This window comes from Mastomys coucha, unplaced genomic scaffold (genome assembly GCF_008632895.1).
Source record: "Mastomys coucha isolate ucsf_1 unplaced genomic scaffold, UCSF_Mcou_1 pScaffold16, whole genome shotgun sequence".
Lineage (NCBI taxonomy): Eukaryota > Metazoa > Chordata > Mammalia > Rodentia > Muridae > Mastomys > Mastomys coucha.
Window position 1 is genome coordinate 80,502,047 of NW_022196898.1, and position 14,193 is coordinate 80,516,239.

At 35.3% G+C, this 14,193-nt stretch overlaps 1 protein-coding gene across 1 annotated transcript in view; it reads right to left on the reverse strand.

Moving 5' to 3' along the window:
* Window positions 1-6,778: 6,778 nt before the first annotated feature.
* The window catches only part of Arhgef38 (Rho guanine nucleotide exchange factor 38), a 106,226-nt gene continuing 98,811 nt past the window's right edge, over window positions 6,779-14,193 (reverse strand). The window contains exon 14 of the mRNA XM_031376174.1: window positions 6,779-6,964. Within this exon, the coding sequence (XP_031232034.1) occupies window positions 6,779-6,964 (186 nt within the window). The remainder of the gene's footprint in view (window positions 6,965-14,193) is intronic.

Here is a 14,193-nt window from a genome sequence, read left to right on the forward strand (position 1 = left end):
AATCACCCCTTATCAGTTACTTAGGAACTTATTTCTTCCAGTAGATTATGAATGCTCATATCCATTTAATACGATATACTTTCTCACCTTCCCCACTTTCCGTACCTGACCAGCATTCGGATATGTGCACGTATGTACATTTAATAGATGCTGACTTGGTTCATACTGGTTGTACATTCTGAGAACTATTGAGAAGAGTATCCATTTCCAAGAGGTTTTGCAGATGGGAATTTATGACTAGTTCACACCCAGCTTCTTCCTGACAGGCTCTTTTTAATTCTTTTAAGAATGTTATAACATTTTAATGTGGTTCAATTATCTTTGTATGAAAGAAGCTCCTACCTAATTATTAGTTCTTGAGATTTCTGTCAGAAAGTGTTCATATGTTTTGAACACTGTCAGGATATGGTATGTCTCCTAAGGTCTCGTGTTAAAAGCATGCTCCCAGTGTGGCAGTGGAGTTGGTGGTTAACAGGTAGAGCCTGTTGGGGGATCAGTATGCCCTTGGGAAGGATTACTTAGTTCTCATGTGTCCACTGACTAATTCTGGTAAGAATGGGGTTATAAAAGGCTATCTATCCCAGAATTGACCCTTGGGTTACTGTCTTAAGGCAAAATCTCTCTAAACTTTTGCCATGATGCAATCCTATATAAGGTGGTCCAAGTCATTGTCTTGTAAGCTAATGAATTAGCCATTAGTTTACATATATATCCCAACAGAGAGCAGAATCCATGCTGGATCTGACCAGTAAATGTATTAGAGCAGAAGAGCAGACTTTGCTATATCATCAATGAATGAATACCTAATTTTTCCCCAAAACTGAAGTTTGTGATTTCCTATATTCACTGAATTGAATTGTTTTAAATCTAATCTCAATATATCTTTCCTTATCCCTAGGTTTTCTAACATCATCATTCTAAAATAAATTGGCAATTATTGTAAAAGGTAAAACTTTTAAGTTAACCATGGTCTTTTTCAATGGAAATATTTTAAACTGTTAAATAGTGGCATTAAATTGTTCATAATAAAGTAGAAACCAATATTGGAGTAAACCCAAAATTTAGAGATGAAATAAATATCTATTTATATACTTAAAAATCTGCCTGTAGATGTTTTTGTTTTGGGAAACACCTTTCTGTTGATAAACACTGGTTTGCTATAAACTCCAAATCCCCTTTATAAAAAGTTCAAAGCAATTTGTTGTTTATAGTTCAAATGCAGTTTTCACTTAACAAAATGACCTGACACAGCTTATATCAACAGCTATTGCAATTATTGTAATTCACCTCCTTGAAGATGTTAGAAAAATAATGCTTAGTACAATTTATACATTAGCTTGGAAGTAAAAACTTCAGTCCCATCTCAGAAAGTGTGCTGGATCTGAGAGAAGCAATTGTTTTGATATTTGTGGCACTAGTCAGAAATGTTAATGAGTTTAGGAAGTAATTTATCTTTCAGTGAATATGATTCTTTGTATAGGTAGTGTGTGTGTGTGTGTGTGTGTGTGTGTGTGTGTGTGTGTGTGTGAAGTAAGGGGCCTAAATAATTTTGGGATTTTTAAGATATATATTTGATATTAGAAATTATCTCAAATATATTTTAAGCCTATATTTTTTCCTCATCAAGTGTACTACAGGAAGCAGTTATGAAAGTAGCAGAAGTATGTTTTTGTTTGACTATGCATAACAAGTATTTGTAGCCAGGCAGTGGTGGCACATGCCTTTAATCCTCCCACTTGGGAGGCAGAAACAGGGGGATTTCTGAGTTTGAGGCCAGCCTGGTCTACAGAGTAAGTTCCAGGACAGCCAGGGCTAAACAGAGAAACCCTGTCTCGAAGAAAAAAAGAAAAAAACAAACCAGGATTTGTAACAGTTACTTGAAGGGTAGAGAGCTTGTCTTTTCTTGAATAGCATTGAAATCTACAGCTCTCTGATGACTTGGTGTTTGAGTGGACAAGTGAATAGTGTCTTAGTTTTCTCTTGTGCTGTGATAAAATACTCTGACAAAAGCAACTTAAGGGCTAACGGGTTTATTTTGGCTTCCAGTTCTCAAAGGATAGAGTCCATCATGATGGTGAAAGCATGGTGCCAGACTGTGAGGCCAATGATCAGCTTATCTCAGCTGACAGGAAACAGGACAGAGAGCAGGGTATAAAACCTCAAAGCCCACCCCCAGTGACTGTTTCCTCCAGGAAGTCTCCACCTCCTCTAGATCCCATAACTTTCCAAAAAGCACCACCAGATGGCAACAAAATGATAAAACACAGGAGCCATGGAGAAACATTGCACATTAACAACCACAACAGCAAGTGTGCTTGTAAAGATTTAGGATTGACAACTCAAAAACTATTTTGGTCCGTATCCTTTTTCTGTTTTTCATATGTAATTTATGAGAGTAACCATAGAATTTAGTGAATTGAAAATAGAAAGATGAAACGACACGGAAAGAATGCTGATCTTAAGATGCAATGACCTGGTCTTCAACCCCTTTGTGTTAGTTTCCTACTTTATAAAACTCAGGTCAGATAAGATACAAACAGCCCCTGGTTTATAATGCTTTCACTGTTTTCTTTTTCTTCTTCAGTACTGTGAAAGTCATATACATTTAGTAACATCTGCATTTTGAGTCATCTTCTTGGGCTACTCACACACTCTATAACACTATTCCATTTCCAGGCAGGGACAACAGGCTGCAGCTTCCAGTAATTCATGCAATCATGCCACCAAGCAACTGACACTCTACATTATAGCACTGACTTGCAGAACTATCATAGTCAGCAGATGAAGAGGTTTTTTTAATCCCATGGTGAGTGTACCAGGATGTAACTCCACTATAAAGGCACATCTGTATTTAAAAGTTAGATGATTCCAGATCTTCACAAGGGTATGGTAGCAGTTTTATTAGTTACAATTATAAATTTTTAAAAGCACAGGTTTCACAGGAAATGCATCACTTTTAACAAATGAAATTTTAGTTGTATAAAAATCAAAAAATTAGAAATGCTATGGATACATTTAGATGTCTCAGTGGAATTTTAAGCAAAACAAAACAAATTTAATTTAGTAAAAATATTCCCAGGGTTTCTAACCAAGAACATCCTAATTCCAGTCTTTTCTAAAGTATCCAGCTATTTTTCAAAATATGTAAATTTTACTTGCATCTTACCAGAGTATACAACTGTGAAAATGGTAGCTACATAAAGACCCCAGTTTGAGATCCCGTAGGCCTGAAGTGTTATAGTTTGGACTGGATTAATTTTACATCTATGTGTATAGAGAAGGAAGCAACTACAAAATTAGACTTTGAAGATTTGCATTCTTTACACATGACCTATTCCTAAATGTCTGTCTAGTCAGTGAGCTGTAATTACAGCCTCATTTACCATGATATAAATGTATAGGAGGATCATTTGGTCTGAATTTTGTAAGGTCTGAATATTTTCACTAGTTAGCAATGCAGTGCATACATTAGGAAGCTGTGGTTACTACAAACAACTTAAAGGGTGAAAGTTTTATGTCTTATAATTTACTCCTTTTATTCATACAGCTTTGTGAAGTCAATGTGGTAGATAAAGTTCCAAGAAGTGACAATTCCATGTCTCAGTAGCTGAAACAACCATTTGCATAATCTACCCAGACTATGTTCATCCCAAATAGCATCAGGCATTTTAAAAGCAGTTTCTAATCTAAATTATATTTTGAAATGATTTGGAATGTTCCAGCATTTAAAATCTGGTACCCACTGCTTCGTTGCTATGACTAAGCATACATTTATCATGTCCTTACCTCTACTCATCCTTCAAAGTCAAAATATTTTTCTGTAGTATAAGGTAGGTTCAGAAAGTGGCTTTGCGATTTTTTCATGATTCTGCACCAATGATAATTTCATATTACTAGATGAGTATTTTATACTCTATATTATATACTAGTAGTTTTCAACATGTGCATTTCAAAATGAAATATAAATAAGATGCATATATTTTCATTTATTTTAAAAAAGAAAAGTAGCTACAAAACTTCCTCTTCATCTTGGTAAAAAAAAATTACCCACTTCAGAGGATCCTATTCTGTACAACATTAATTTAAAAAGGAATATAACAAAATACATTAGCATGCCTAGCTGTAATTATACTGGTGCAACCAATGGCTTAATCTTTTGAACTGCTTACATATAAACCATCTTGGAAATTTATTTTTCTGAGGTCTATTAAAATAATGTCTAATTTCAAAATTACAAATTACTTGATTTTAAGTAAAATAAGTAGAAAATGAAAATAGTATATAACCTTTCAGAGCTCATTTATAGTAATGGGCTCATCATGATAGGAAAGTTGCAGTCACTGGCATCATAACAGTTCTTTCTTGGGAGCTAACTCAAGGATTGATTTTCCTGGCACAGATTTCTCCAAGGTCAGACAGGAAGTATCACTCCTAGGGCCACATCAGTAGACAAAACTTCTCCTGCATCTAATCACTGATTTCAGCCAGAAAAGCACAACTGGGCTATTTATATAATCCTTCAATTTTGTGTAAAGCATTGAAGCTTGGTGTGCAGGTGTGCAGGTGCACACAGTCATGAAGAAATTATGCCTCTTTGGACATTTTCATAGTGTTCTTAACTAGCAACTTTGGATTTCATTTTGCTTAAACTTAGGCAAACAAATTCATGCTTTAAAATTGAATTTGAAGAGCAATTAATTTTTTTAAAGTCTCTAATATCTTTTAGGAAGTCTTTTGTTGCCCTACTTAAAAAAGAAAACATTTTTATGCAAAATCAATGTCACGAGAACTTTGTAAAGCTACCCTAAAGCACTCAGTAGTAGTGTAAACTGTTCTGCTTTGGGGAGCAGGTATGGTATTCAGTCAGCTACACTGGAAGAAATAGAACTCTTCATTTTGTTATAGATGTTGCTCAGTAATAAATGCACCATATATATGGTTATCATATCATATATATGATATATATTATATATGATATCTATATGATATCTATATCTGTATCTCTATCTCTATCTACCTACCTACCTACCTATCTATCTATCTATCTATCTATCTATCTATCTATCTATCTCTATATATATATTGAGTGGATCACATCTTTCAAAGTAAATTTTTAAACATGTCATTAGGATTTTATGGGCAATTAAAATCTATTGTAATTATAAGAATAACCACTAAAAATCATACAAAATCACTGTTCCATGGTCCTAAACACACTCTGTTTATTGGTAGTAGCATGGTTTTACTTCTAGAATACCACTGCTGTCCTCATTAGAGTAAACTTTGCATGGCCGGGTCCTGCATTGATTTGCACTGTGCTAACACCCTTAAAGTTATCAGCGTTCCTGATACAAAGCAGCTATTTGATAATGCTGACCAAGTAAACACATGTCAGACATTTTGGTCTTCATAAAGTATTCTCTATTGGGTTGTTACCTCCAAGGCCTTTAGTTTTCCTTCCTTCCTTCCGAGCACTCACCCTGATTCATTTCATCCCTGCGTCTGCCCTGCTTTCTCTATTTTAATCCAATAACATCTTGACTGAATATGCGTGAAATCTTGGAGGATGGTTCTCAGAGGAGTAGCCAAATTGAAAGCACAATGCTCTACCATGGTGTCATAGCTAACGCAATCCTCCGCACTCTGTCTGAATACGAACTGGCCACTAAAAGTATTTACCTCTTGGCTCTGGAGTAGAATGCACACTGCCCACGTATCTTCTAAATCAGAGTGATCCAAAAATGTTTCTTTGTTAGAGCCTCCTCGGTAGTCATTGATGACACTTTTAAAACCATTACACTTTCATAATGCTTAATCACAACAACAAAACGTACAAATAATGAATTTTGACACTTCATTCATTCTTCTCTCCCAAGCTCATGCGGAAGTCTATGTAAGGCCTTCATTTTGAAAAGTTGTTAAATACTGAACTGTGAAGTCTGATTCCCTCCAGGTTCATTGTTTACATCACTCTTTTGCACTCAGGGAGTATACAGTGTAGTCAGTAGGAACAGATCTTGGAACCACGCTGCCTGTGTATGGTCCCCCTCGACCACTTGCTAGCAGTGTTTACTCTTTATGTTGCATTAAATCATGATATAGAAATCATTTAAAGCAGTGTGCATCACAGAGTACACACTTAGTAAGTTTTGTATATTATTAACATCTTGTGTTTTCCTTTTAATTAAAGATGTATTTAAAATGGATCCCTATATTGAAGACTTCTAATTGCCTGTTATTTTTCTGTATAATTAGTTTATTCTGTGACTTATACATAAATATATACATATATATGTATATATGCATATATAATTTGTATTGTACTCACTCTGTATAAACTGCAGAATATATTATGTGTATATGTAAACATGTATGTGTGCAAAGAAGAAATGTGAAAAATAAGGCAAAGAACAGAAAAGATGTTACAATAAAGTGAAAAACCTTACTCTTAGATCCACTCTTTGATGATGATGATGATAAATGAAAATATATCTTTTGAAAATATCTCTGTATTTAAATATATAGTCAGAGCCTAGGCCGTTTTACTCTGCTGTTTTTGTTGGTAGTATTTCGGTCAACAATTATTCCTTATACATCAATGAAATTGTCCTTTCAGAGAAATTCCTAACAGTTCTTTCTTAGGAAGCAAGACTCGTCCCCAGAACGAGATACAGTATTCACGCAGCTTGGAGGTTTCTTTGTTTTCTGGTTTGAAGTTTCGGTGTCAGTGTCATGAGGTAGTCAATAAGCAACTTGTCAGGCAATGCTGCTTACTTTCTTACGCATACGTCATCTTCCCAAGGTAGTTAGCTGGCACATACCCTTTCTGACCTTGGGCTTCAGCTAACCACCACTCTTTGTTCCCACTTAGATCACAGAATCTAAGTATATGGACTCGCTGGTACTCTTGAAGGCTGAGTTCATGGTCACTCCGTGCTTGAAAAGCATGGACTGCATAGAAAATCTAGATCCAAAACAAAAAGACATGATTGCTAGGTAGCAGAACCCAAGACTATAGAGGATCTTAACATGTTTTCACCCTTAAGAAGCACTGCTAAGGTGTTCTTGTTTTTTACAGTCACACAGTCCAGCTCTTCCTGATGGATTTGATAGGATATGGCCTAGATAGGAAAGAAAATGGGCATTTGTTTTCTATAGGAAGGAGTATAGATTGTCTATGCTTAAAGGCGATTTGGCAGTTTCTGTAATAGTACTTCTGATTGTTAATCCTTTGAATCAATCTCTTAAGAATCTCTTCCACAGAAACAGAAAAACAGACAGACAGATAATGTCAGTACAATATTTCTGTCCATATAGCAAAAAGTGGGAGAGAGATGGGAACATACAGAAGGGTTAAAAAAAAGTGAATTAAAGACAGTCTTAGTAAGTAAATGTGTAGTCATCTAAGTGGGATTTTATGAAAATAACAGTATAGAATAATTTTCTAATAATAGAAAATATTCATATTAAATATTTTTTGAAGTGCAAAATTACAGGCTGGGAGATGGCTCAGTGGTTATGAGAATATAACCCTGCAAAGGAGCCGACTACGGCCTCAGTACCTACTCACGAGTTTCACAACCGACTGCCAGAACTCACATTCCAGGGTAGCCAGTGCCCACTTCTGACTCTGTGGATATCTGCCCCCTCAAGTGCACAGACACACATGTATACATTTAGATGAATAATAGACACCTAGAATTACTACATAATTTATTTGATTGGTAAGATTATAAGTGATTTTCACTGTTCCTTTTAAGTTCTTAACTTTCTAAGTCTTCATAAGCACATTAAATAAAATGTAGAACTTTACAAAATTAGCTGACCTTGAAGAAACTAATAAAATACATTTCAGTTAAAAATTTCTGTGACCTCAGAAAAATGCTTGATAGTTATTAGATAAGTTGGGAGAATTCAAATTGCTGTATAATTCATCTTCCAGTAAAATCATAAGACTGCTAATTAAAAAAATGTTTCCTTATGATGCAAAATTAAGCAACTAACCAATAATATTAATATAGTCACTTAACCAAAGTTTGCAAAAACACATTATTGGAAACCTTACAACTCAACTGAAGAAATAACAAATACTGATAAGACAAAGCAACAAACCCACAGACCTACCACCAAGCTGCACATACACGCATGAAGATAGATTCTTGGAAATGGATTGCTTTGTTTGAAAGTAAGAAAGAGAGCAGGATGGGGGAGCTATAAATTAAATCTCAGCTGTAATACTTTTTTAAAACAGAGCCTGTGATAGTTTATGTCACATGGGCTATAACTACAATAACCCTCTCAGCTAAGAGTTAGAAACACTCTTAACCACAACACTATCCAGTGCTGCTTAGAACCCACATCCTAGGAGCTAACTCCCAATCCTGTGCTTGATCCCTTTCTTTTAGGGTTTTAGGAAGCAAACTCTTGTTCTAAGAAGAGGATGCGCAGTGCATGCCTGGAGAAAGGGTCTGAAGTCTCTCAAACGTGACAATACTGAATAGATCCACAAGATTGGTGTATGGTTAATTTGGTTTGCAAAATAATACAGGAATGTGATGTGCTAAATTATAGTCCCCAAAGAATCTATAAGAGCTGAAATCAGCAATGGCAGCCATCTTTGTAATTTGAACCAATAATAAATATGCTTTCTCAGCGCAGGCATGGATTTTTCAGAAGTATAGCTTAGCTACTGTCCCATTCCTCAACACCCGTGCAGTCTTTCACTTTGGCACAAATTTCCTCAAAGGGAAAATAAACTTCGATTCGATATGTTTATTGTTATTATATGTGTTTTATTGATGTTTTTGAGACAGAGTCTCACTATGCAACCACTGGCTGGCCTGAAGTCTCTCTGTAGATCAGGATCACCTTGAATTCATAGAGATCTACTTGTCTCTGAGACTAGAGTGTTGGAATTAAAAGTGCATCATTATGCCTGGATTACAATATATATTTGAAACAAACATAAATTCTCATGAGACCATAAATTTAAAATTCAAAATTTTATAACACCTTAAGATTTTCATGGTCCAAACTTATTTCAGATCTGTCCTTTCCATTTCTCATATAGCATACTAAGTAAAGGCATACCTTATATGCTCGAAATGGAATTAAGTCTGCTTTGAAAGAAGAGTTATTCTATGGTCTTCTAATTCTTTTTATTTCCTTTGTTGTTAGAAGAGAAATGATAAGCTTTCAAGTCGTCGTGAATTGAAGAGTGAGAAATTTCTCATTTTCAAATCTCAGTCTATACTTTTCTAACTTTAAAGGTGCTTATGCTGTTTTCCAGAAGCATTAAAATGTCATTAATGTGAATCACAAGCACGCATTCCTTCTTTCTCTTGTTATTTTTAAAATGTTTCACTGTTTACTCCTTTGCCTGCTGTAAATCCGCATTTCATGTTATGGATGATAGCCTGGCCATATAGCTCAGCTCTTCTGCATTTGATTTAACATCATCTATATCGTGACTCACCCACAGATTATTACCCATAAGCATGGTACTGTTCCCTGGGGCACCATTGTCACCTCTGCAGTCTCTTACATTGTATATTCCTGCATTTAATTTTTATTTCATAACCTTATTGCATTGTGCAATCTCATTTTTTGATTTTATCCCAATTCTTCAGCTATGAACAATAAAACTCATAATGTATTTTAATTTTCCTTTCCAAAACTAAATAGCTTTTAAGCCAGCATTTACTGTATTAGTTCCAAAGCAAAAGTGATTATATTGCATGAAAAAAAAATACCCATTCTTTTCTCTCACCCTATAGAAACAAGCTTTTATTTTCTTCATTCAATGATTATGTATTTTCACCAGTAAATAGGTTTTATGAAGTAATCTAGGGACTTAATAAAAATATTTAAGAGATTTAAACATGATGGTTAAGAAAAGAGTGTTTCTCAGACACAAAAACACACCTGAGAACCTGGGTATGGGTTCTCTAAGAGAGCTTCTCATTGTTGACATTAGTATACATATAGATATATGAATTCTTACATATATATATAAGAATAATTTAATAAATCATATAAAATCATATAAGAATGATTTTTTAAATCATATAAGAATGATTTGGGTGAGTTTGAAGCTATTATCATAAAAGGATAGTCAAGAAACCCAAATCACACCATAGGGTGCCTCCTGGATCATTTTTGATATGGTTATAACTGATAAGAACAAAGGAAGATCATGCTGGGAGAAAGGGTATCTTCAATGTAAATGGAGTTTTAAGGAAAACATTTCAAAAGTAAATAAAGAAATTCAAGTAAGTGCTGTAAATGTCTTTTGTTCTTTTTTCTTCTCCATCTTGTTCTCCCTCACTCTGCCTTTATTCTGAGATAGTAATAAAAATAAAATTGTATATTTTTGTAAACTATTTGCCCTTCGGAGCACTGTATAACATCTTTCCATATCAAATAGTCTCTTAATTTTCATTTTAATAGATTACTTAAACACTTTAGGATCAGCCTGTTAGATTGTTGGTGAACTTGCAAACACACAGCATATTCAACATGTGGCATTATTGTCATAAGTAATTATAAAATATAAAGACAAAGACCAGATCACAAGCTTGAAAAAAAAAAAACCCAACCAATTTGTCTAAAAGTGTGCTTTCAATTCTACCTTATAGAAAAGACCACATATGAAGAAGCACGTTTCCAAAATAATTGAGGAAAGTCTCTGGGGTAGTGTGTATGAAAATGGCCCCCCTAGGCTCATATGTTTGTCTCATATGTCTCCAGCTAGTGGAATTGTTTGGGAAAGGCTAGGAGGTGTGACCTTGTTGGAGGAGGTTTGTCACAAAGCCCAGGCCATTCCCACTTAGGGTGGTCACGGGCTCTAACGTTTTAAAAATATAAGCTGCAAATAAACTCTTTCTTCCGTAAGTTGCCTAGGTCATGGTATATCATCACAGCAATAGAAAAGTAATGAGACACCCTCCAATGACGGGTCCCCTTGGTCCTTCAGGTCATTAACCAGTCTCCAGTGGTCTATACCTCCATGATTCTCAAAGCCTCAGGGATACAAATATCAGGTAGGAGCCAAGTCTGCCATCAACCTGCCCTTGTCAGGGTTCACTTGAATCCTCAGCAAGACTACAGGACAGCCTACAACTCCCCTCAGGATGCGCTTCTGCAAGTCTGCAGGGTGACAGAAACTATCACCACTGTAGGAAAGAGCAGAACAAGGCACAGTGGAGCCAAGCCACACTCAGCTAAGCAGTACAGACTACAACAGTGGAACCAAGTCACGCCCAGCTAAGGCGTACAGACTACAGCTGATGGTTTTTTAAAGTTTAAATAGCTATGCAAAAACCTCTACACAACAGATATGAGATTTGACAAAGATATACTTTTCAATCATTTTCAGTCACTTACCTGGACCTCTATACTATATCATTCTCTTAAACTGTGACCCATAAATATAAGTATTCACATACTGCCTGCGAGCTGACGGTGGCTGTGGAAAACATGAAACTATAATCCTTTCTCTTTATTTCCAAGGATGAAGAGCAGCTACATTAGGAGACTGACAACCACCAGCCCATACACCTTTGTTGTCAGTGGTCAAGCATGAAAGGACTTGCTCCCTCCTAACTCTAACTTTTTTCTCTCTCCTTTGCTGGAGTCTCCGCAGGGGTCACTTCTCTTTGCTATAATGAACTGGGGCATACTCTACGCTTGCAATGGGGAGACCCTCAAGGTGAACAAAATCATTTTAATCTAAGGGGAGTGGTCAGAGATCCCATGTGACCACTGATCCAAGATGTTTCTCAATCCAATCTATTAGTAATGATGCTAATATTTATGCAAGGCCGGTTGTCTATGTTACTTATGTTAACTGGTTTACAAACTCAGAAGAAACAGAGAACAAATAGTATTTTTTAAAAAGGTATTTTCTATTTTGAGAAAGAGAAAATTTCCTCCCTTCTTCTCCCCTCTTATTAAAGAAAACATGTACCATCTAATTCACTTGAAAAATGATTTGGTATTTCTTCTAAAAGTAAAGCATATATTTACCATGCCAGGGTACAAATCTATGTCTGTTTAAGAGAAGGGAAATACACACACACACACACACATACACACACACACATTAATGTCTATAGAGACATTATTCACAATAACATTAGATGGACATTGCCTAATTGTATTAACTGGAAAATTGTTAAAATGCTGCATCTACATCATGGAATACAATTAGGTAGTAAAAAAAATGCAAAATACATATATTTACAGCGGGGATGAATATTAAACACATGCTGAGAGAAAAAGCCAGCTACAAAACACCATATACAATTCCATCCATGTGAAATATACAGAAAAGGTGTAATAAAGAAATAGAAAATAGAATAGTGATTTTTAGAAGCTGGATGTGGGAAAAAGCAGGGTTTGCAAATGAATCTGCAGGATCTTTGGGTACGAAAGAAATTTTCTGAAATTGGTTTGCATAATTTATACTAAATATACTGTGGTTATACTAAAAGCCACTGGATTTCACATTTAAAATAAGTGAATTCTATGGCATGTAAGTAAGACTTAAATAATGCTATTTATAAAGGGCAGCATGGCAAGCTCCGTAAAGATTTCCTATATACCCTGTGACCCCTCAATATATTTATTAATTTTTCTTACAAATGTATTTATAAAAGCACAGGAAAGCAGATGAAGAATACTCCTGGAATTATTGTTTTACACTTTTAAATACAAAATATTTTCAGTATCTTTGACTGGGCTAGTAATTATGTATATGACTTATTCTATAAGATGGGTGTGAAAGTCTATGCTCATAGTTCTACCACTTGGGAGGCTGAGGTGAAAGACCAGCCTGGGCTGTATTATGAGATTCGGCCTCTGCAAAACTATAAAAATGTAAAGATACTTCAAGAATTGATTTAATGAATAAATTAGCTATATAAGTAGGATGGTGTTTAAGTTAAAAAGGTAGCACATATAATATGCTTTTGTGTATATATATTTATATATGTATAAAATATATCTGAAAGACATGATGTCTTTGAGGAGTAGCACTGAAGGGGAAAGGAATAAAGAACTTATATTTAGTTTATGCATCTCATTCCATTTCTACCTTCTGAAAATAAAAATGTATGATCCCGATAGAAAAAAAATTAGGCTAATGGAAATTATGATGTTAAAAGGGTGGAAAATTAGGTGGTCACTACTTGGAGATTAATAGTTGAAAACACTGAAACTTTATGAGGTAGCAAAAATTAACCTTACATTAAAATTAGCTTACTGATTTACGAAGAGGATACGTCAGTGATCTTTGCATTGGCACAACTACTGAAAGGCAAGTGGGAAAGCTTTCGTGGTTAGCAGATGGCATTAATAAGTGTCCAAGTCTTCCCCCGTCTAATGAAAACATTGCATCTAAAGCAGTGCTTCTCAACCTTCCTAATGATGCGACCCTTTAATACAGTTCCTCATTTGATGACCCCCCCCCAACCATAAAACTATTTTTGTTGCTACTTCATGACTATAATTTTGCTACTGTTATGAACTGTGATGTAAATATTTGAGTTTTTCGATGGTCTTAGGCCACCCCTGTAAAAGGGCTATTTGACTCCCCAAAAGTGTCGTGACCCACAACTTGAGAAACACTGTTCTAGCTAATTCAGAGATAACTTCCTACCTGAAACTGATGATTACAACTCAGCTGTCTTTTCCAGGGGCGGAACACTAAAAAAGAAATTTCTGACTACCCTGAATATTTACCAGTAGTGACCGCTATGACTTGATGCCTTTTCTGTGTCAAGGCTTCAACATATACACCATTTCTAGTCAAAACAACTCTGCAGTATAGGAATTTTCTCTTTCTTTCTTTCTTTCTTTCTTTCTTTCTCCCCCTCTTTCTTTCTTTCTTTCTCCCCCTCTTTCTTTCTTTCTTTCTCCCCCTCTTTCTTTCTTTCTTTCTTTCTTTCTTTCTTTCTTTCTCTCTCTCCCTTTCTTTCTCTCTTTCTCTCTCTCTCTTTCTTTCTTTCTTTCTTTCTTCCCCTCTTTCTTTCTTTCTTTCTCTCTCTCTCTTTCTTTCTTTCTTTCTTTCTTTCTTTCTTTCTTTCTTTCTTTCTTCCCCTCTTTCTTTCTTTCTTTCTCTCTCTCTCTCTTCTTTCTCTCTCTCTCTTTCTTTCTTTCTTTCTTCCCCTTCCCCTCCCTCTCCCCCTCCCC